We start from the raw sequence: 22,592 nt of genomic DNA, 5'->3' as shown, positions 1-22,592 counted from the left end.
TACAGAAGGCTAGTGAATGTACCCAATTTGTCATGCTTTACACCCAGGGAGGTGGATAGCTAACTGGCTCCTGGTCAGAGGGTATAGAGCTAAGCCATAATAAAGTAGACTGAGGGAGCTCAATTGAGGGAGAAACAGCGGAGGAGACAGGTCTTTCTGAGAGAAGCGGTGGGTTAGGATACACAGACAGAGAATGGGGGTAGTGGGCTACAGGGGAAGCATAGGCTCCTGCAAGGGAAGCCCCAAGATAGGGTCTTTAAGTAGAGAAGAAATGATTTCAGTAGCCCAAGAGGGCAGAAGAACTATTCAATTTTGTTTGGACTTGTTCATGATACCCCAGAAGGTATCACTTAGGTGGCTTGGGTGGAGGGTTGAGACACACAAGAGCTGGTGCCATAGGCAGGTGGGCAGTAAGAACTGCTGGAGCTAAAGATAGTGCCACTGATGCTAGGGGGTGCTCCGAAGGTCAGTGAGCTCAACCACAGGCTCTTACCCTGATTCGCTGCATCCCACCACCCTGGGCATAGGCTGAAACCAGCACCCCTAGAGGTGAAGTTGTCTCCCATGTAACACAGAGGTATCTCTGAGATCTGGCTCGGCCATGCCAGCTGATCCACTCTGTCCTCAGCAAGCTCTGTCAATGAATATGCCTGCAGCAAAGAAAGCTTTATTACTGCAGCACACCATGGCTGTGTTGGAGAAATGCTTTACAGACAAAAGCACAAGATAAGCAAGGAAGATTGTTGCTGGTAGTGAACATCCAGACTGCATGTGGGCAAGGCAGTGGGATCGGCTTTGCGCTTCACAGAGATATTCCAGACTCATCCTCATCACTGACACCTGTGCTCTCACCCCTGCACACAGCTCTGTGCCCTGTGGGGGTAGCCCCCTGCCCCACTGCACCCAGCTTATATGCGAGCACACTCGGTGTTGGTGAATTGCAGGCTGGGGTTCCTCTGCCATGCTGGAGTTCAATGGATTCCTGCTGGTATCTGAGGTTTGTCTGTAGCATCCATGCTATCTAGGAGCTACACGTGCAGCCAGAGGTAAGTGAGACACTCCCCCAGAGCGTGGTGTAATGTGTATTGCATCTGGTATTCACCCACTGTAACAGACATTACATAGCTTCCTGTCCTTGTTACAGGGATAGTCCAGCTGGTGCTGCTAGCAGCACTTCCTGCATGGAAGGCAATGCCCCCTCCCCATCTCCAAGGGGGTTAGTCAATGGTAAGTCTCCCCCACTGCTCTAGGATGACTCTGTCCTGCCAGCCTTGGGTAGGCTGTGAACACGCTCCCCTGCGTCGTAGCGTGCCAGGCCGCACCGCAGATGTGGCTCATCCTGCTGGTACCAGAGACTCTCGCTGAACTCTGGGAAGAAGAAGGCAATTTCTCTACGGGCTGATGCCACCGAGTCTGTGAGAGGAGAGAGAGAGAGCGCCTGAGGTGGTGGTGGCACATTGCCTCGATCGTACCGTGAGTTCTGCTCAGAGGGGTGAAGGGGACAGCCCATGCTCATGGGCCTAAATTCTACCAGTGCATCCCTGAGTCACAGGACTGGGGTGAATGGAGTCTGTCTGCTTAGACGGGAGGAACCTGCAGTGATGCAAGGACGTGGGGTTTGGGCACCAGCAGAGGCAATGAGTTCACTGAGACAGTGCCCCCATCTGGCCTTCCTCCACCCCAACAACTGCCCTGGTGTTCTTACCTGAGCCATGTGTGGTGTTCCTCGTGTCAGTGAGGCCATAGGCTCCTCGGATGGAGTCTGGAGCTGTGTTTCGGGCTCGGTACACTTTGGTGGGTCCCATGAGAGACCTCCAGCGTGCAACAGCATCTTCATGGGCTAGGATATAAGCCCGCATTGGGCCACTGTGAAAACACAGCCAGGTGGGTACAAGAAAAGACAAGATTACAGCAGGATGTGGGCATCTGAAGTACTTTCTAGCCTCAGACACAGCAGAATCAGAGTGGCAGGCGAAGGGGGCTGCCATGCAGCATTCCTCGGGATCACAGAACAGGCTGATTGAGAAATGACAGTAGCCAGGACCCCAGGGTTATCCCAGACTGTTAAAACACCCTGATTCCAAGGCAGTGACCTGATTTAAGGTAGCCTAGAAAGAATGGCATTTCTGACAGTACAGCTCACACTCCCCCAAGGGCTATGCTGGCAGGGCAGCACTGAGGATCAGTTGGTGCTGGACTGGAATCACCAAGTTCTAGCCTTGAGGCCTAAGCATCATTCACTGTCCTACGAATGCTGCCTCTCTAGGACATAAGTTTCATGAATCCAGGAATGAGCTTGCCCATTGCCCTGTCCCACCCACATTCTCCCCTTACCAAGGCAGGGGAGGGAGGGTTTACCAAGGTGAAGGAGCCTCCCATAGCCAAATGGCAGCAGCATTGCTAAAAGCAGCACCAGCATGAGGGGGCAATGGCATGTGTGTGACCGTGGGTGTCACCCCCACTCACTCCTGACAGCCAGAACAGCTCCCAACCCCCATGGCTGGGATCCACTGCTGAGCTAGGATTGATGGGGAAGGGGAGGGGAGGTACCTGGCCATGAACTCCACCAGCCTCTGATAGAAAAATCGCCCTGCAAGGAGAGAGAGAGCATTTCACTCTAAGGGGGCATAGATGCCCAGTTTCCCCGTCACACTGATACCCTTTCTTGGCCTTGCCCTACCACCCTCCCCTCACCCCACTGCCCTTTCCTTTGGTGCTCTTACAATAGGAACAGAGGCATTGCCAGCCCAGGGCATGTCTAGCAAAGCAGCCTGTCTCTGACTGGGACTGATACCAGCTACTTCGACAGCAGGGGCAGAACACCCCAGTGGACAATTCTGGGATAACCTGCCCTTATGGGAGAGTCTCCCCAGCTCTATCGATCAATGGCGAGCGCCTCCCTGCAGCAGAAGGGTTTATCTCATCCTAGCAAAAGTAACGAGGAGTTCTTGTGGCACCTTAGAGCATAACACATTTATTTGGGCATAAGCTTCTGTACGCTAAAACCCACTTCATCAGATGCATGGAGTGAAAAATACAGTAAGAAGAATATATATCAGGGGTCAGCAACCTTTCAGAAGTGGTATGCCAAGGCTTCGTTTATTCACTTTAATTTAAGGTTTCGCACGCCAGTAATACAATTTAACCTTTTTAGAAGGTCTCTTTCTATAAGTCTATAATATATAACTAAACTACTGTTGTATGTAAAGTAAATAAGGTTTTTAAAATGTTTAAGAAGCTTCACTTAAAATTAAATTAAAATGCAGAGCCCCTTGGACTGGTAGGCAGTGTGAGTGCCACTGAAAATCAGCTCGCGTGCCGCCTTCAGCACCCGTGCCATAGGTTGCCTACCCCTGATATATATTATAGCACAGGGATCGGAAACCTTTAGCACACAGCTCGCCAGGGTAAGCACTGGCCTGGAGCGGCGAACCACGGCCAGTGGGAGCCGCGATCGGCCGAACCTGCGGAAGTCGCAGGTAAACAAACCAGCCCGGCCTGCCAGGGTGCTTACCCTGGCAAGCCGCATGCCAAAGGTTGCCGATCCCTGTTATAGCACATGAAAAGATGGGAGGTGCCTTACCAAGTGGGGGGTCACTGCTAATGAGCCCATTCAATTAAGGTGGAAGTGGCCTATTCTCGACAGTTGACAAGAAGGGGTGAATGCCAAGGGAGGAAAAGTATCAGAGGGTAGCCGTGTTAGTCTGGATCTGTAAAAGCAGCAAAGAATCCTGTGGCACCTTATAGACTAACAGACGTTTTGGAGCATGGAGGAAAAATTACTTTTGTAGTGCTAACAAGGCCAATGCAATCAAGGTGGCCCCTTTCCAGCAGCTGACAAGAAGATGTGAGTATCAGTAGAGGGAACATTACTTTTTATAATGACCCATCCACTCCCAGTCTTTATTCAGGCTTAATTTGATGGTGTCCAGTTTGCAAATTATTTCCAGTTCTGCAGTTTCTCATTGGAATCTGTTTTTGAAGTTTTTTTGTTGAAGAATTGCTACTTTTAAGATACCATCAAGACTAACATGGCTACCACTCTGAAACTTATCCTAGTAGATATAATAGGAGCCGTTTATTTCTTTGTATCCATCCATCCACGGTACATATCTGGCCCCTATTACTCCAGGAGCAGAGCACCTGGCAATTTTTAATGTACTGTATTTATCTTCACAACTTGAGGCACGTAGGGAAGTGTGATTATCTCCATGTCTCAGATGGGGAACTGAGATACTAAGTGACTAGTCCAAAGTCATGCAAGAAGTCTGTAATAGAGAACTATGCACGTAAGTGTCTAATTTTGTTTTGACTCCTACTGAACTCTTCGCCTCAGTAATGCCTCGTGGCAGTGAGTTTCACAGATTGTGTGTTGCATAATAAATATTTCCTATGATAAGTTTTACGTGTAGTGCCTTTTGGGTTCTTTGAATGACCTGTTGCATTCAGAGAGAGTGAACAGGACTTCCTGATTTATCTGCATCTGTCCTAGGGTTTATACTGGCATCTATCCTCATAGTATCACAGCACCTTCCAAGAGAAATCTGCTCTGTATCCCTCTGTCATGCCCCCTTTCATTCGTCTCCTCACTGAACTACACAATCTGTCTTCAAATCTCTCTCCACACAAGAGTCTTTCCAACTCTCTCCTCCTCTTTGCCTATCTCTCAACCCCCTGTCCTTCTGCAGTGTCCTTCCTGAGAGAGGCTAACCTGCGCCCTTTCCCTGTGCTCCCCACTGCCCTGCGTGAGCAAAGACAACCTCCCGTCCCAGGGTTCATGCCCTGAAGGGCGCAGTTAGGATCAGTGGCAAGCTCCCTGTGATCACTACCTGAGTGCTCCTGGTAAAATCGCTGGCTGTCTTCCCTTCTCCACATCAGCTCCTTGGTCCGCACGATGAGGAATTTGTTATTTAGGATGGTTTCATGCACGGCCTGGAAAGGCAGGGCAAGGGTGAGGCACAAACACATCAGATGTTGCAGAACCAAGACTTCAGCCAAGGGCCCAGAGGGATCCTGACTACTGGGAGAAAGGTGTGGTCAGAGCAAGAGAGACTGCAGTGCCAAGCACAGGCGCCAGGTACAGGCTAGCTCCTGGAAACGGATACAGTGCAACTAGAATAATTCACAAGGCCTCATACTCCACCGACCTGAATTCCAGGGTAGGACCCCTGGTTCCTGTGGCACCTCCAGCAAGAATGGGGCAGTTCTTCTTCGAGTGATTGCTCATATCCATTCCATGTAGGTATGCGCGCTGCGCGTGCACGTCTGCCGGAAACTTTTTATCCTAGCAACTCCAGTGGGCCGGCAGGTCGCCCCCTAGAGTGGCGCCAGTATGGCACCAGATATATACCCCTGCCGGCCCACCCGCTCCTCAGTTCCTTCTTACCGCCGTGTCGGTTGCTGGAACTGTGGAGTGCGGCTTGCTGACCTCCACGTCCCTAGCTCTCCTGTATTTGTTCATCGTCTTTCGTTGTAAATAGTTCATAGTTAATTAGTAGATAGACTGTTCGTATAGTAGTTAGTTAAAATATTGTATATAGTTGTCTAACATCGCTTGCGGGTGGGCCGTTGGCCTCCCCGGCACCGGGCCCATGCCTGGCTCGCCGGACTTCAAGCAGTGCTCGGCTTGCAAGAAGCCGATGCCTACGAGCGATCCCCACGACGCATGCCTTAAGTGCCTGGGGGAATCGCACATCAGCGACAAGTGCCGCATTTGCAAGGCTTTTAAGCCTCGCACGAAGAAGGAGAGAGACCAAAGACTTTGCGCTCTCCTTATGGAAGCGGCTCTGTCTCCGGCACCGGTGGTGCAGTCAGCCAGTTCTACTCCAGCACCGGACTGCGCCGGCACCGGCAAGACTCCCCGGCACCGACCATCTCCGGCACCGGGAGCAGACTCTCGTCCCTCGGCGTCTGCAACACCATCCAGGCAGGCCCGAGTGGAGCGCCCGGCACCTACCCTGGCCGCGGCACCGCCTGCAGGACTGCTGTCGACTCCGGGCCTGGAAGGTCCGTCGAGTCCAGCTCCTCCTAGCTCCCCCTTAAGATCAGGGGTCAAGCTCCGGGTACCGTCTACGCCGGAGACCTTTGCCTCGGCTCGGGACCTGATAGCGATGACGGAGCCATCACAGCCTCAGCCGGCACCCCCGGGACGGGTAACCTCCAGGGGTAAACCGATGCCTCGAGCGCTGTCTCCCGAGTCCTGGCACCGTTCACCCCGGAGGCGTGAACGCTCGCGCTCGGGGCGCCGCTCTGAGTCCCGGCACCGCTCTCCCAGGCGGTACCGGTCGTACTCGCGGCACCGATCGCCATCTGCACGGTCCCGGTCGGCTTCGTCTCACCGCCGGCACCGAGACTCCAAGAGCCGTTCACCTCGGTGTTCGGCGCCCCGGTCGACCTCCCGGCACCGAACCGGTGGAAGGTCCCAATCCCGGTCGACCTCCCGGCACCGTGCTGGTGGAAGGTCCCGGTCTCCGCTGCCGTCCCAGCACCGCGCTCAGCGAAGGTCGCAGTTCCGCTCCCGGCACCGACATCGATCCCGATCCGGATCCCGGCACCGGTCATCACGCTGTTCCCGATCCCGGCACCAATGTGGGTCCCGGCACCGAGCCTCGGCACCGAGGGGAGCATCGGTCTCGGCGCATGGAGCCACATACCAATCTGGCTCAGCGCCTCCGTGGCCGTCTCGAGAGCCGTCGGTCTCTTCCCAGACTGACAGCGCCTATGCCATGGCCCAGGACACGCACTCAGCCCTGTTCCAGGACCCTCCCCCCACAAGTGCGAGGGCCTCAGCAGTGGGGGTTTGGGACCCCTTGGGCGTATTCCCAGGCCCAGGGCCCGCAATACATTGCCCCCCATCCAACGGGGGAACGCAGACCTCCAGAGGCGACGGTATCGAGGCCCCCTCACTCTCCAGAACCAGATGGCAGGTCCAGTCACCAAGACCCAGAGCTCCCTCCAGGGACTGAGGTGCAGCCCCACACGGACCCCCCCGTGGACACTTTGTTGCCGGGGGTTTCCTCGTCCTCCTCTCCGGATGAGGCAGTGGCGGGTACCTCGTCCTCCAGTCCTCCCCCGCTGGATCTTAGGGCGCACCAAGACCTCCTCCGCCGGGTGGCTCAGAACCTGGACTTGCAAGCGGAGGAGGTGTCTGAAATTGAGGACCCGGTGGTGAGCATTTTATCCGCCAATGCGCCCACCAGAGTGGCCCTGCCCTTTATAAAGACAATCCAGGCCAACGCCAATAACATCTGGCAGTCACCGGCCTCCATCCCTCCGACTGTTCAAGGGGTGGAACGAAAGTACATGGCCCCCTCGAAGGGCTATGAATACTTATATGTTCACCCGACGCCCTGCTCGTTAGTGGTCCAGTCGGTGAACGACAGGGAGCATCACGGGCAAGAGGCCCCAGCGCCCAAGTCGAAGGAGGTGAGAAGAATGGACCTCCTGGGCCGCAAGGTCTATTCGGCAGGGGCGCTACAGCTCCGGGTATCAAACCAGCAGGCCCTCCTCAGCCGCTACTCCTTCAACTCGTGGGTAGCGGCGGGGAAGTTCACGGAGCTCTTGCCTCAGGACGCCCGGCAGGAATTTTCCACGATCCTGGACGAGGGCAAGAAAGTAGCAAGAACATCGCTACAGGCCTCCCTCGATGCTGCCGACTCGGCCGCTCGGACCCTGGCCTCGGGGCTCACGATGCGCCGAATTTCCTGGCTGCAGGTCTCTGGCCTTCCACCGGAGCTCCAACATACGATCCAGGACCTCCCCTTTGAAGGCCAGGGCCTGTTTTCTGATAAAACAGACCCGAGACTAAAAGACCTAAAAGATAACAGGGTCATTATACGGTCACTCGGCATGCACACGCCTGCGACGCAGCGCAGGCCATTCCGGCAGCAAAACCAGCAGCAGCAGCGGCGGCCGTACCCCTAGTTCCGCCCAAGGCAGGACCTCTCTAGGCGCCGCGGCAGGAACAACTGCCGCAGGCAATCCGGTGGCCAAACGGGGCAGAACCAGGGCTCCGCCAAGGCCCCTCCAGGGCCTAAGCCTTCCTTTTGAAGGTGTGCCCGAGGGCGCAGTACCAGTTTCCCCTCCGGATCCCTCCCCGCAGTTTTCCAACCGCCTTTCTTTTTTCCTCCCGGCGTGGACCCGAATAACGTTGGACCGTTGGGTCTTGCGTACGGTGCAGGCCGGTTATCGCCTGCAGTTTTCTTCACCCCCCCCCACCCTCCATCCCCGTCCCTCTTCAGGGACCCCTCTCACAAGCAATTCCTCCGTCAGGAGGTACACGCGCTCCTTGTCAAGGGAGCCGTAGAGGCGGTTCCGGACAAAGAGAAGGGCAAGGGGTTTTATTCCCGATACTTTCTAATCCCCAAATCCAAGGGCGGCCTCAGGCCCATCCTCGACCTGCGGGAACTCAACAAGTATATCGTGAAGTTGAAGTTCTGCATGGTGTCCCTTGGAACCATCATACCATCCCTGGATCCCGGAGACTGGTACGCCACCCTCGATATGCAGGACGCTTACTTTCACATCTCCATCGCTCCACAACACAGACGTTTTCTCCGCTTTGTGGTCGGCCGCCAACATTATCAGTTTGCGGTCCTCCCGTTTGGCCTCTCTACGGCCCCGAGGGTGTTTACGAAATGCATGGCAGTCGTCGTCGCACATCTTCGACGTTGCCGCATTCACGTCTTCCCCTACCTGGACGACTGGCTGATCCGAGGCACATCGGAGCTGCAGGTCCGCGTCCATGTCGACAGGATCAGCACCCTCTTTGCTGCCTCGGGCCTCGTCATCAATGTGGACAAGTCCACTCTGCTCCCCACGCAGCGGATAGAGTTCATCGGGGCCGTTCTGGACTCTACCCTGGCCAGGGCCTTGCTACCCTTCCCCAGGTTCCAGTCGCTGTCGACCATCACTCTGCGTTTGCAGGCGGCCCCGCTGACCTCTCTATGAACATGTCTGGCCCTTCTAGGCCACATGGCGGCCTGTACGTTCATAACGGCATATGCCCGGCTCCGCATGAGGCCTCTTCAATCATGGCTCATTGCACAGTATTGGCCGGCCAGACATTCCCTGGACACGGTCGTCACCGTTCCTCAGAGGGTACTGGACTCCCTTCGCTGGTGGCTGGACCAGTCCATGGTCTGTGCGGGGCTCCCATTCCATCCGCCACAACCCTCGGCATCCCTGACCACGGACGCCTCAGATCTGGGCTGGGGAGCGCATTGCGGCACCCAGAGAACTCAGGGCTTGTGGACGCCTCAAGAGATCAACCTCCATATCAACATATGAGAGTTGAGAGCGGTCCGCCTTGCTTATCAAGCATTTGTCCATCTCCTTCGAGGTCGTTGTGTCGCGGTGTTCACCGACAACACGACGACCATGTTTTACATCAACAAGCAGGGCGGCACCAGATCCTCTCCCCTGTGTTTAGAGGCAATGCACCTCTGGGAGTTCTGTATAGCCCATTCGGTTCACCTTTCCGCCTCCTATCTCCCGGGAGTGCGGAACACTCTGGCGGATCGGCTGAGCAGATCCTTCCGTTCGCACGAGTGGTCCCTCTGTCCGGACGTCGCCCTCTCACTCTTCCAGAGGTGGGGTCGTCCCCGGATGGACCTCTTCGCGTCCAGGCAGAACAGGAAGTGTCGAGCATTCTGCTTCTTCCAGGGTCGGGAACCAGGGTCTCTAGCAGATGCATTCCTGATCCCATGGACAGCCCACCTGTGTTACGCATTCCCTCCCGTTCCACTGATACACAGGGTTCTCCTCAAGGTGCACAGAGACAGAGCCCGGGTGATTCTCATAGCGCCAGCATGGGCCAGACAGCATTGGTACCCCATGTTGCTGGACCTGTCAGTAGCCAACCCAGTTACCCTGCCCCTGCATCGGGACCTGATCACCCAGGACCACGGCAGGCTCTGTCACCCGGACCTTCCGTCTCTACACTTTACGGCGTGGCTCCTGCGTGGTTGACAGACTCCGAGTTGCGCTGTTCTACCCCGGTTCGGGAGGTTCTCATGGGCAGTAGAAAGCTTTCCACCAGGGCGACTTATTCAGCTAAGTGGAAGCGTTTCTCCTGCTGGTGTTCAGAGAAGGCTCTTCGCCCTATGGAGACTTCCGTCACCACTATTTTAGACTACATCTGGTCCCTCAAGACCCAGGGTCTGGCTTTGTCGTCCCCTCGAGTCCACCTAGCGGCCATCTCCGCGTTTCACCTTGGAATAGACGGATGTTCGGTCTTCTCCCACCCTATGGTGGCGAGATTCCTGAAGGGACTGGAGCGGCTCTATCCACAAATCCGCCCTCCAGCCCCTTCATGGGACCTTAACCTGGTCCTAACTCGGCTCATGGGCCCTCCATTCGAGCCATTAGCTACTTGCTCCCTGCTCTACCTCTCGTGGAAGACCGCCTTCCTAGTGGCCATTACCTCAGCTAGACGAGTGTCTGAGCTGAGGGCCCTCACTGTGGACCCACCGTATACCATCTTCCATAAAGACAAGGTACAGCTGAGGCCTCACCCTGCTTTTCTTCCCAAGGTGGTCTCAGCTTTCCATGTGAATCAAGAGATTTTCCTCCCAGTCTTCTTTCCCAAGCCCCATTCGTCCCGCAGGGACCAACAGCTCCACTCGCTAGATGTACGTCGGGCGCTAGCCTTTTATGTGGATAGGACCAAACCCTTCCGCAAGTCCCTCAGTTATTTGTGGCAGTAGCGGACCGGGTTAAGGGGCTACCGATTTCCTCCCAGAGGTTATCTTCCTGGGTTACCTCCTGCATCAGGACCTGCTACGACCTGGCCCACGTTCCGGCGGGCCGTGTGACTGCTCACTCCACCAGAGCGCAGGCATCATCGCTGGCTTTTCTGGCCCGCGTACCGATTCAAGACATTTGTAGGGCGGCGACCTGGTCATCGGTCCACACATTCGCTTCCCATTACGCCCTGGTTCAGCAGTCCAGAGATGATGCGGCCTTTGGCTCTGCTGTACTCCAGGCCGCGACCTCTCACTCCGACCCCACCGCCTAGGTAAGGCTTGGGAATCACCTACATGGAATGGATATGAGCAATCACTCAAAGAAGAAAAGACGGTTACTCACCTTTGTAACTGTTGTTCTTCGAGATGTGTTGCTCATATCCATTCCACACCCGCCCTCCTTCCCCACTGTCGGAGTAGCCGGTAAGAAGAAACTGAGGAGCGGGTGGGCCGGCAGGGGTATATATCAGGTGCCATGGCAGCGCCACTCTAGGGGGCGACCTGCCGGCCCACTGGAGTTGCTAGGGTAAAAAGTTTCCGGCAGACGTGCACGCGCGGCGCGCACACCTACCTGGAATGGATATGAGCAACACATCTCGAAGAACAACAGTTACAAAGGTGAGTAACCGTCTTTTCTTGCCTCATCAAGCTCTTGTGCCAGCCTCTGCAGACAGAGAAACCCCAGCAAATGTCTTTCCAAAAGAGGACTAAGCTTGTGGCGCACAGCTCGGTATGGGCAATCCAGGGAGGTATCTGGCAGGCTCCGCAGCAGCAGAACAGGGCATAACTGGGCCCAGGAGTCGTGTTCACATGGGTCAGTGTCCAATAATCCGAAGGGAGGGAAGGGGGGTACTACCGCCTCCTGGGGGGATGGGCTAGGCCAGGAGGTAGCAATGACTAATGCGTGGGGAAAGGGGGCATGGGCAAAGCCAGGGGGGTATCACTAACTAACGCCTCCCGGGGGGATGGGCCAGGCGGGGGGGTACCACCAACTAATGCCTCCCGGGGAGGAGGGTGCCGGGCCAGGTGTGTATGTGGAGAGGGTACCACCAACTAACACCTCCCGGGGGGCCGGGCCGGGTGGGGGGAGGCCCCTGAGGGGGCGGGCCGGGCCAGGGGCAGGTATCACCAGCTAACACCTTCCTGGGGTGTGGGCCAGGTGTGTGTTGGGGGGTACCACCAACTAACACCTCCCGGGCTGGCTGGGGGGAAGCTCCTGGGGGGGGGGGGCGGGCGGGTGGGTGCTTTCGGGCCAGGTGTGGAGGGGGGGTTGTACCACCAACTAACACCTCCTGGGGGGCAGGGCTGGGCGGGGGGAAGGCTCCCAGGGGGGTGAGCCAGGTTGGGGAGGGGGGTACCACCAACTAACACCTCCCAGAGGGCAGGGCCTGGGGGTGGTGGTTCAGGGCCAGGTGGAGGGGGGGTTGTACCACCAACTAACACCTCCTGGGGGGTGGGGCGGGGCCGGGCGGGGGGAAGGCTCCCAGGAGGGTGAGCCAGGTGTGGGGGGGGTACCACCAACTAACACCTCCCGGCGGGGCGGGGGGGGGAGGCTCCTGGGAGGGTGAGACAGGTGGGGGGGAGGGTGTACCAGCAACTAACACCTCCCCGGGGGGGCGGGGCCAGGCCGGGCGTGGGAAGGCTCCCAGGGGGGTGAGCCAGGTGTGGAGGGGGGTTGCACTAACTAACACCTCCCGGGGGGGGCGGGGGTGGGCAGGGGGAAGGCTCTCGGGGGGGGAGCCAGGTGTGTGTGTGGGGGGGTACCACCAACTAACACCTCCCGGGGGGGAAGGCTCCCGGGGGGTTGTACCACCAACTAACACCTCCCGGCGGGACCGGGGGGGGAAAGGCTCCCAGGAGGGTGAGACGGGGGGGGAGGGTGTACCACCAACTAACACCTCCCGGGGGGGGCGGGGCCGGGCCGGGCGGGGGGAAGGCTCCCAGGGGGGTGAGCCAGGTGTGTGGGGAGGGTACCACCAACTAACACCTCCCGGGGGGCGGGGGGAGGCTCCCAGGGGGGTGAGCCAGGTGTGTGGGGGGTACCACCAACTAACACCTCCCGGCGGGACCGGGGGGGGGAAAGGCTCCCAGGAGGGTGAGACGGGGGGGGGGGGAGGGTGTACCACCAACTAACACCTCCCGGGGGGGCGGGGGCGGGGCCGGGGGGAGGCTCCGGGGGGTTGTACCACCAACTAACGCCGGGCCGGGCGGCTCCAGGGGCTTTGCCAGCGGGCGGGGCCCGGGCGGGGCGCAGCGGCTGGAGCCGGCGGGGAGCGGGGAGCTGCGCGAGGACCCCCCTCACCTCGAGCACCAGCGGGTGAGCCACAGCGTCCGGCTTCAGCACCGCCAGCGTGAGCTGCAGCGGCCGCGCGGAGCGCAGCACGGCCCCCATGGCGCTCGCGGCCGCGCAGCGCGTGCACGGGGCAGCGGGGGCGCGCGGGGCCTCGGGCGCGTCGCCATGGTGACAGAGGATGGTGCAGTGCCTGGGAAGGGATAGATCGGGAGGCGGGCTCGGGGCCCGGGGTCTGCCCCGGGGGGGCGGGGTACGGCGCCCCCCTTGGTGTCCAGGCCCAACCCCTAGTATCTCGCTCAGCGGTCGGCGGCTCAGGCGCTCCGTGGACAGCCTGGGCCGCCAGGTCCTTTAGGCGCGTGGGGGGCAGCCCGGGGCCTCGCGCCACCGCGTCGCGTAGCAGCGGGAACGCGGCTGGGCAGGCCGGTGAGTGTCGGGCCGGGGCTCTGCGGAGACGGGGCAGCCTGGGGAGGGGTGGGGAGCTGTCCCCCGGGGGGGAGGGGTGATACGCGGGGAGCTGTCCCGGGGGGGGTGATAGGTGGAGAGCTGTCCCGGGGGGGGGTAGCCAGGAGCTGTCCCGGGGGGGGGTGATAGGTGGAGAGCTGTCCCGGGGGGGGGGGTAGCCAGGAGCTGTTCCTGGGAGGGAAGGCGTGATACGCGGGGAGCTGTCCGGGGGGGGGGGTGATAGGTGGAGAGCTGTCCCGGGGGGCGCGGGGTAGCCAGGAGCTTTTCCTGGGAGGGAAGGGGTGATACGCGGGGAGCTGCCCCCCGGGGAGGTGACAGGCGGGGTAGCCTGGAGCTGTTCCTCGGGGAGGGGTGGGGTGATGGGTGTGGAGCTGTTCCGGGGGGGGCGGGGTAGCCTGGAGCTGTCCCTGGGTGGGGGAGGGGTGATAGGTGGGGAGCTGTTCCCGGGGGGGGGTAACCAGGAGCTGTTCCTGTGGGGGAGGGGTGATATGCTGGGAGCTGCCCCCCTGGGGGTTGACAGGTGGGGTAGCCTGCAGCTGTTCCCAGGGGAGGGGTGGGGTGATAGGTGGGGCGCTGTTCCCGGGGGGGAAGGCAGGGGAGGGGTGATGGGGGGGTAGCCAGGAGCTATCCCCGAGGGATAGGAGTGGGGAGCTGTCCCTGGGGAGAGGGGTGACAGGTGGGGAGCTGCCCCCTGGGGGGGTGACAGGCGGGTAGCCAGGAGCTGTCCCCAGGGAAGGGGTGGGGTGATAGGTGGGGTGCTGTCCCCGGGTGGGGGGAGGGGTGATGGGTGGGATTCTGTCCCCGGGTGGGGGGAGGGATGATAGATGGAGTAACCAGGAGCTGTCCCTGGGAGGGAGGGGGGAGAGGTGGTGTCATAACATATTCCCAGATTTGGACCTTAGCGTCCAAAATATGGGTGTTAGCATGAAAACCTCCAAGCTTAGTTACCAGCTTGGACCTGGTAATGCTGCCACCACCCAAAAAATTAGAGTGTTTTGGGGCACTCTGGTCCCCCCAAAAGCCTTCCCTGGGGACCCCAAGACCCAAATTCCTTGAGTCTCACAACAAAGGGGAATAAACCATTTCCCTTCCCCCTCCTCCTTTCCAGGTGTTCCCTCCCTGGGTTCCTGGAGAGGTACACAGAAGCAAGCTCCGTGAATCTATACAGAGGGACTTCACCCTCCCTATTTCCAGTCCTGGAAACACAAGTACTTCCCTCTTCACCCAGAGGGAATGCAAAGTCAGGCTAGTAAATCTAACACACACAGATTTCCCCCTGACTTCTTCCTCCCACCAATTCCCTGGTGAGCTACAGACTCAATTCCCTGGAGTTCCCCACTAAAGAAAAACTCCAACAGGTCTTAAAAAGAAAGCTTTATATAAAAAGAAAGAAAAGGACATAAACATGGTCTCTCTGTATTAAGGTGACAAATACAGGGTCATTTGCTTAAAAGAAAAAAATGAATAAACAGCCTTATCCAAAAAGAATACAATTTAACACATTCCAGCAACTATACACATGTAAATACAAAAAAAAAAAAACCCAATAACCCCTATTGTTTTATGATCTTTGTACTCACAACTTGGAAACAGAAGATTAGAAAGCAGGAGATAGAAAAATTCTTCCCATAGCCGAGAGGGACAGACACAAAACAAAGAACTCACACCCAAAACTTCCCTCCACCCAGATTTGAAAAAGTCTTGTTTCCTGATTGGTCCTCTGGTCAGGTGTTTCAGGTTACTCCTTTCCAGGTGAAAGAGACATTAACCCTTAGCTATCTGTTTATGACAGGTGGGGTAGCGAGGAGCTCTCCCTGAGGGGTGGGAGTGGGGAGCTGTCCCCCCAGTGGGGCAGGGGGAGGGGTGATAGGTGGGGAGCTGCCCCCGGGGGGAGAGAAGAGGAGCTGTCCCCCATGTGGGAGGGGTGATAGATGCTGTAGCCAGGAGCTGTCCCCAGGGGAGGGGTGGGGAGCTGCCCCCAGGAGGAATGGGAGACCAAGGAGTTGTCGGTGGTGTCAGGAGGGTCTGGATGAATTGGTGCCTTTCCATTCCACTCTGGTTAGGTGTCTCCACCAAAGGGCTGGCGTCTGATCCAGCAGAGTGGTTCCATTTATTGCAGGGGCTGGCAAACTTTTTGGCCCAAGGGCCGCATTGGGTTTGTATGGAGGACCAGTTAGGTGAGGCACAAGCATGTGTGGCCCAGCCCCTATGTCTCCCTGCTTCTTGCTCCCTGATGCCCCCTCCCAGGACTCCTGCCCCATCCAACTCCCCCATTCCCTGATGCCCCCCCCTCCCGACCACTGCCCTTTCCACCTACCTCAATCCCTGTCCCCTGACAGCCCCCGGAACCCCTACTCCTAACTGCCCCCCCATCCAACCCCCCCTCATTCCTGAATGCCCCCCAGAATCGCTGCCCCATCCACCCACCCCTTCTCCCTGACAATCCCCAGAACCTCTGCCCCTGACTGCCTCCCACTGCCCCATCCAACCTCCTCCTTCCTGACTGCTCCCCAGGACCCCTGCACCCATTCAACCCCCCTGTTATTCACACCGCCACCCTCTGACCACCACCCCAAACTCCCCTGCCTTCTATCCAACCCCCCCTGTTCCTTTCCCCCTTACCGCGCTGCCTGTAGCACCCGTGGCTGGTGGCGCGGTTGTGGCTGAAGCCAGCCAAGCCACTGTGCAGCACGGAGCACTGGGTCAGGCTGCAGCTCTGCAGCTGCGCTGCTCGGCCATCCAGAGCATTGTGCCAGCGGTGGTGCACTGAGCCTGCGGGGAGGGGGAACAGCAGGGGAGGGGATGGGGGCTACCCTCCTGGGCCAGGAGCTCAGGGGCTGGGCAGGAGGGTCCTACGGGCTGTAGTTTGCCCACCTCTGGTTTATCATAACTGCTCTTTGACGGCTAGGAAGGAGACTGTAATACTAGTAGCTTATCCTAGCTCTTTCTGAGAGGCTCAGAAAAGTAAAATCTTCCCCTTGGTCCTAGGAGAGGTGGCTTCTGTGCAGCTAGGGTGGAAGCAGCATGGCTAGAAATGCACCAGGGGGAGATTTGTGTGAGGAGCTGGACCAGATGAAGTATGATGCAGATGAGAACGTGAAGATTATCTGCCTGGGGGACAGCGCTGTGGGGAAATCCAAGTAAGTAACTGGCCCTTATTGCACATGCCAAGAAGGCTCCAGCAACATACAAGCTTGGCACTCCTCGACCAGTGTCTGGTCTCTGCCTCTCCTTTGCACAAAGCAGCAGCTCTAGTTATTGTTATTACCTACACAGTGGTTTATTAGTTGTGTCTGAGGCCAACAGAGAGGCTGAATGTGTAGGAATGGGGTGCCTATCTGTATCAGGGATGAGGAGAAAGAAGATAATAAGATGATCAGGTAAGGACTAATGGGCCTGTGTCATTTCTCTACTTGCAGGTTAATGGAAAGGTTCCTCCTGGATGGATTGTATCCTTCGGGTTCTTTCAGACCTCACCACTGTTTATTTTTGTTCTTGGGCCCAGGAGGGTACATGAGGGGGAAATGGTCTGTTTGAGACCTTTTTGTTTAACCATGTTCTTCCAATCAGGGGCTCTCATTCCATCTTCACCAGAGTTCTGTTTCCTGGCTTTCCCTGCCTGATCTAGACTCTCTTTATACTACATTGATGAGCTAGCTAAATCCACACAGCACTTGGGAACTTATAACTTCTATTCCTCCTAAGAAGGTCTCCTGCCCCCCACCCCCATCCCAACTACAGTATTTTCTTTAGAATTCCTTTCCTGAGCACTGCAGTGCTAGCAGCTGGTCCTGTGAGGCGCATAGGACTGTCATGTGCACTTCAAGTACAGAGCTCCTACTCCCTCCCTTAAGGCTTGTACAGAGTAGCACTTACTTCAATATAACTTATGTCGCTCAGCGGTGTGGAAAAGCCTCCCCCGTCCCCAAGCGATGTAAGTTACACTGGCCTAAGTGCCAGTGTGGACCATGCTATGTCGGTGGGAGACGCTCTCTCGCCAACATAGCTACCACCTAGTAATTATGCCAATGGGAGCACTCTCTCCCATCAGCATAGAGTGTCTGCACTAGCAGCACTACAGTGGTGCAGCTGCCTCAGTACAGCTGGGCGGCTGTATTGATTCTAGTGTATACTAGCCCTTAGTTTGGGATTGAAACTCTGAGGCAAATTTGAGTGAATTGCTTGGCTGTGCTACACCCTGCAGAGGAGCAGCTTGGTGACCCAGCTGCTGACTGCTTGCCCTAGCACCCATCAAGCAAGTTCCCCTCACAGGTGCTCTACTGAACATGAGATTGGTGTCTGGATAAGACTCATTTTTCAGCTCCTTAACCTATGCACAGCCGACCCCAGCAGCTCTCTACGTTTGCATTGACACTCTACAAATACACAACCAATGTGGATGGGAAGAATATCCTTGTGGGTAAGCACCTCCTAGAAAATGAGCACCTATCCTCCTTGTGAGTGCTGGGTGCAGCTGCAGGAAATCCCTGCTATGGCATCACTAAAGGATTTCTGTTGATTCCAGGAATTCCTGTGCATCTCAGTTGGGTGTAAAGTGAACCCAAATAAGGGCAATGGCATTGTCCATGGTATCAGTGTCACTGTTGACCATTTTGTAGAAACACTTGTGCTATTTTGTACTTTTCATGCTGATTGTGCTTGGGGCTATATAGGACACAAAGACAGTGCCTGCTTGAGAAGCTTACAATCTCAAAGGCTGCATTAGGAAGACAGATCACACTGGGAAATTGAGATGAGGGAATGACCTTTGTTATTGCTATGAAATCCCAGTTTTGGGGTACTGCAGAAGAAATGAGTCTAAGAGGGATTTGAATGAGAACTTGGTGAACACAGATTGGAGATCATTTTGCACCTGAGGCAGTATGAAGAAGGCCCAGAGACAGAAGTGTGAGAAGGAATGAAAAGACCATTGAGGCTAGTACCATTGGTGGAGTGGAAGGGGTTTGGAGGGCATGTTAACGGAAAAGTATTGTGATGTAGGCAGGTGTGCAGTGATGCAGGACATTGGAGGCAAGACCAAGGAATTTAAATTTAATGCAGTTGCAAAGAGGGAGCCAGTAGAGGGACCAAAAGGGGTGAGAGGTCAGCTTGACAGACACGGAAGTTAATGTTATGGGCTGTATTTTGGGTGGACTGAAGGGGCATGATGAAAGAATCATAGAAGCCACCGAGGATAAGGCTGCTGTAATCAGGATGGAAGGTGATTGAAGCCTGGACAGGTGTTCTAGCTTTTGGGACCAAAAAGAAGAGCTGGATTTTTAATATATTGTACATGTAAAAGCAGTGAGATTTGGATGAGATGGGAGGAGGAGTGGGAGAGGTCAGTAAGGCTGGGCCACAGGATGGTGGTGGTGTCATCAGAAATGGGAAACGTTACTAATGTGCTTCTCCAGGGGGGCAGGAACTGTGTGAGAACCTGAGAATAAGGTTACAAATGACTCAGTGTTCTGTCCTATTTTGGTCTGTGTCATGGCAGTGAGGCTAGCGGCACTTCAGTCCTCTTTCTGATCTCTCTGACTCCAAAGTGTTTAGTCTCTTGAGGTGGAATCTCATGATTCTTCTGTTCTTAGATGGTATCCTGGTATACTGACCCATGAATACCCAAAGCTTATCACCTTGCTGGCCAGACTCAGTTTCAGGAACCTGTGTGCTTCCTACTTTCAGGATCCTGTGAAAAGCAATACTGACCAACAGCTTTCTTAAAACCAATTGTTTTGATTTAGCAGTTGGAATGAAGTACAGCATATACCACTTATCAGCAATCTCTCATTTCCGAGCAAGAAGTTGCTATTATCCAGAAGTTGCCGATAACCAAAAGGCAGGTTTTTGGGGCTACAGCCAGGAATGAAGTGCTGGGACATGTGAGCCTGGGCCCCCAGCGCCAGGCCAAGATGCAGCCCTGAGAGCGCCAGGAGTGGCACCTTGCAGGCCCCTAGCACTTCTGCTCCTCCTGGAAAGCATCTGGACCGCAACTCGCATCCCAGCTGCTGCCCTGTCTATAGCTCCCCCTCCCAGCCTGCAGCACCACTGGAGAGGAGACTGGGGGGGTAGTCTTTGGACAGGGCAGCATTGGGGAGAGGCAGGAAGCAGCCCAGGTGCTGGGGCTTTCCACGGGGAACAGGGATGCTGCAGGCTGGTGGGGCTGCACTGTATCTCTTCCTGCATTCTCCCTCTCCCTGGGTTTTTCATATCCCAGTGCTTCCATACCTGGCTGCAGACCCAAAAACGGGCCTACTACTGGGTCTTTCCATGGGGAATGGAGGTACTGAGCCCAGGCCCCCAGTGCCAGGGCAGGGCACAGCCCAGACAGCGCAAGAAGTACTGTGCAGCCCCATGGGCCCCCAACATCCCGGCCCCCAGTGGAAAGCCCTGGCATTCGGGCTGCAGCCCAACTCCATGCTGCTGCCCTCTCTGCAGCCTACCCTCCCAGCCTCTCCTTCCACTTTGCAGTGCTGGGACTCATGCGTTATCTCCTGTGTGACTGCTGGATCCCTACCCATGGGGGAAGCTCCATGTCAAAGAAGAAAAGTTGCCAATTAGCATCATGACAGTTGCAAATATCTGAGTCTAGTAAACTTTATAATTGATGGGATAGGATCAGTTTCCAGCAAAATGTTGCTAATAACCGAAAATTGTCAGTATCAGGATTGTTAATGAGCAGTATGTACTGTATTAGAGAAAAAGGGATTTTTTAAACAGCGAAGAGCCTACACATTACACATATAGTCTCATTGATAATAATCATCATCCCCAGAAGGGACCATTGCAGTCATCTAGTCTGGCCTCCAATATAGTACAGGCCACAGAACTCCCACCCCGCAAAAAAATTCCTAGAACATATCTCTTAGAAAAATATTCAATCTTGATTTTAAAATTGCCAGTGATAGAGGATCCATCATAGCCCTTGATAAATTATTCCAGTGATTAATTACTCTTATAATTAAAAATGTACGCTTTATTTCCTGTCTGAATTTGTCTAGCTTCAACTTCCAGCCACTGGATCATGTTAGATCTTTTTCTGCTGGGTTGAAGAGCCTATTAAGTGTTTGTTCCCTATGTAGGTGCTTATAGACTGTAATCAAGTCACCTTTTCACCTCCTTTTCAAAGACTCTAGGGCTGGAAGGGACCTCGAGAGGTCATCGAGTCCAGTCCCCTGCCCTCATGGCAGGACCAAATACTGTCTAGACCATCCCTAATAGACATTTATCTAACCTACTCTTAAGTATCTCCAGAGATGGAGATTCCACAACCTCCCTAGGCAATTTATTCCAGTGTTTAACTACCCTGACAGTTAGGAACTTTTTCCTAATGTCCAACCTAAATCTCCCTTGCTGCAGTTTAGGCCCATTGCTTCTTGTTCTATCATTGGAGGCTAAAGTGAACAAGTTTTCTCCCTCCTCCTGATGACACCCTTTTAGATACCTGAAAACTGCTATCATGTCCCCTCTCAGTCTTCTCTTTTCCATACTAAACAAACCCAATTCTTTCAGCCTTCCTTCATAGGTCATGTTCTCAAGACCTTTAATCACTCTTGTTGCTCTTCTCTGGACCCTCTCCAATTTCTCCACATTTTTCTTGAAATGCGGTGCCCAGAACTGGACACAATACTCCAGTTGAGGCCTAACCAGCGCAGAGTAAAGCAGAAGAATGACTTCTTTTGTCTTGTTTACAACACACCTGTTAATGCATCCCAGAATCACGTTTGCTTTTTTTGCCACAGTATCACACTGTTGACTCATATTTAGCTTGTGGTCCACTATGACCCCTAGATCTCTTTCTGCCATACTCCTTCCTAGACAGTCTCTTCCCATTCTGAATGTGTGAAACTGATTGTTCCTTCCTAAGTGGAGCACTTTGCATTTGTCTTTATTGAACTTCATCCGGTTTACCTCAGACCATTTCTCCAATTTGTCCAGATCATTTTGACCCTGTCCTCCAAAGCAGTTGCAATCCCTCCTAGTTTGGTATCATCTGCAAACTTAATAAGCGTACTTTCTATGCCAACATCTAAGTCATTGATGAAGATATTGAACAGAGCCAGTCCCAAAACAAACCCCTGCGGAACCCCACTTGTTATACCTTTCCAGCAGGATTGGGAGCCATTAATAACTACTCTCTGAGTACAGTTATCCAGCCAGTTATGCACCCACCGTATAGTAGCCCCATCTAAATTGTATTTGCTTAGTTTATCGATAAGGATATCATGCGAGACCATATCAAATGCCTTACTAAAGTCTAGGTATACCACATCCACCGCTTCTCCCTTATCCACAAGGCTCATTATCCTGTCAAAGAAAGCTATCAGATTGGTTTGACATGATTTGTTCTTTACAAATCCATGCTGGCTATTCCCTATCACCTTACCACCTTCCAAGTGTTTGCAGATCTGGTCTGTAGTTTCCTGGGTTGTTTTTATTTCCCTTTTTATAGATGGGCACTATATTTGCCCTTTTCCAGTCTTCTGGAATCTCTCCCGTCTCCCATGAATTTCCAAAGATAATAGCTAGAGGCTCAGATACCTCCTCTATTAACTCCTTGAGTATTCTAGGATGCATTTCATCGGGCCCTGGTGACTTGCAGGCATCTAGCTTTTCAAAGTGATTTTTAACTTGCTCTTTTTTTATTTTATCTTCTAAACCTGCCCCCTTCCCATAAGCATTCACTATGTTAGACGTTCCTTCAGACTTCTCAGTGAAGACCGAAACAAAGAAGTCATTAAGCATCTCTGCCATTTCCAAGTTTCCTGTTACTGTTTCTCCCTCCTAACTGAGCAGTGGGCCTACCCTGTCCTTGGTCTTCCTCTTGCTTCTAATGTATTGATAAAAAGTCTTCTTGTTTCCCTTTATTCCCATAGCTAGTTTGAACTCATTTTGTGCCTTTGCCTTTCTAATCTTGTCCCTGCATTCCTGTGTTATTTGCCTATATTCATACTTTGTAATCTGACCTAGTTTCCATTTTTTACATGACTCCTTTTTATTTTGTAGGTCATGCAAGATCTCGTGGTTAAGCCAAGGTGGTCTTTTGCCACATTTTCTATCTTTCCTACCCATCGGAATGGCTTGCTTTTGGG

The 22,592-nt window shown here is 54.8% G+C and overlaps 2 protein-coding genes across 12 annotated transcripts in view; one reads left to right on the top strand and one right to left on the bottom strand.

Annotated features, from left to right (window-relative positions):
• RABL2B (RAB, member of RAS oncogene family like 2B) overlaps positions 1–22,592 on the top strand; it is a 46,284-nt gene that overhangs the window by 13,526 nt on the left and 10,166 nt on the right. The window contains exons 1-4 of one of the 8 annotated variants that reach the window (XM_030541540.1): positions 13,385–13,461; positions 16,489–16,640; positions 16,920–16,949; positions 17,841–17,920. In XM_030541540.1, coding sequence (XP_030397400.1) covers positions 16,525–16,640; positions 16,920–16,949; positions 17,841–17,920 — 226 coding nt within the window. In that variant the 5' untranslated portion in view covers positions 13,385–13,461; positions 16,489–16,524. Of the gene's footprint in view, positions 1–13,384; positions 13,462–14,615; positions 14,636–14,690; positions 14,732–14,784; positions 14,805–16,488; positions 16,641–16,919; positions 16,950–17,840; positions 17,921–22,592 lie in introns of those variants that run through there. The other 7 variants (XM_030541876.1, XM_030541707.1, XM_030541626.1 and 4 more) reach the window with 7 other exon arrangements.
• Positions 648–13,179, bottom strand: NME6 (NME/NM23 nucleoside diphosphate kinase 6). Of its 4 annotated transcripts, none has more exons than XM_030542648.1 (5): positions 13,048–13,179; positions 4,830–4,932; positions 2,551–2,590; positions 1,706–1,866; positions 648–1,413 (listed from the first exon to the last, which is right to left on the bottom strand). In XM_030542648.1, the coding sequence occupies exons 1-5, from the start codon at positions 13,135–13,137 to the stop codon at positions 1,247–1,249; spliced, it is 561 nt and encodes a 186-aa protein (XP_030398508.1). In that variant the 5' UTR covers positions 13,138–13,179; the 3' UTR covers positions 648–1,246. The 4 variants fall into 4 exon arrangements, with proteins under 4 accessions (XP_030398508.1, XP_030398388.1, XP_030398469.1 ...); XM_030542528.1 differs by having other exon boundaries at positions 4,830–5,017; positions 13,048–13,115; XM_030542609.1 differs by having other exon boundaries at positions 4,830–5,020; positions 13,048–13,075.

This window comes from Gopherus evgoodei, chromosome 1, assembly GCF_007399415.2.
Source record: "Gopherus evgoodei ecotype Sinaloan lineage chromosome 1, rGopEvg1_v1.p, whole genome shotgun sequence".
NCBI classification, from domain to species: Eukaryota; Metazoa; Chordata; order Testudines; family Testudinidae; genus Gopherus; species Gopherus evgoodei.
Note: the sequence above shows the minus strand (reverse complement) of the source record. Positions and strands in the feature narration are given on the sequence as shown.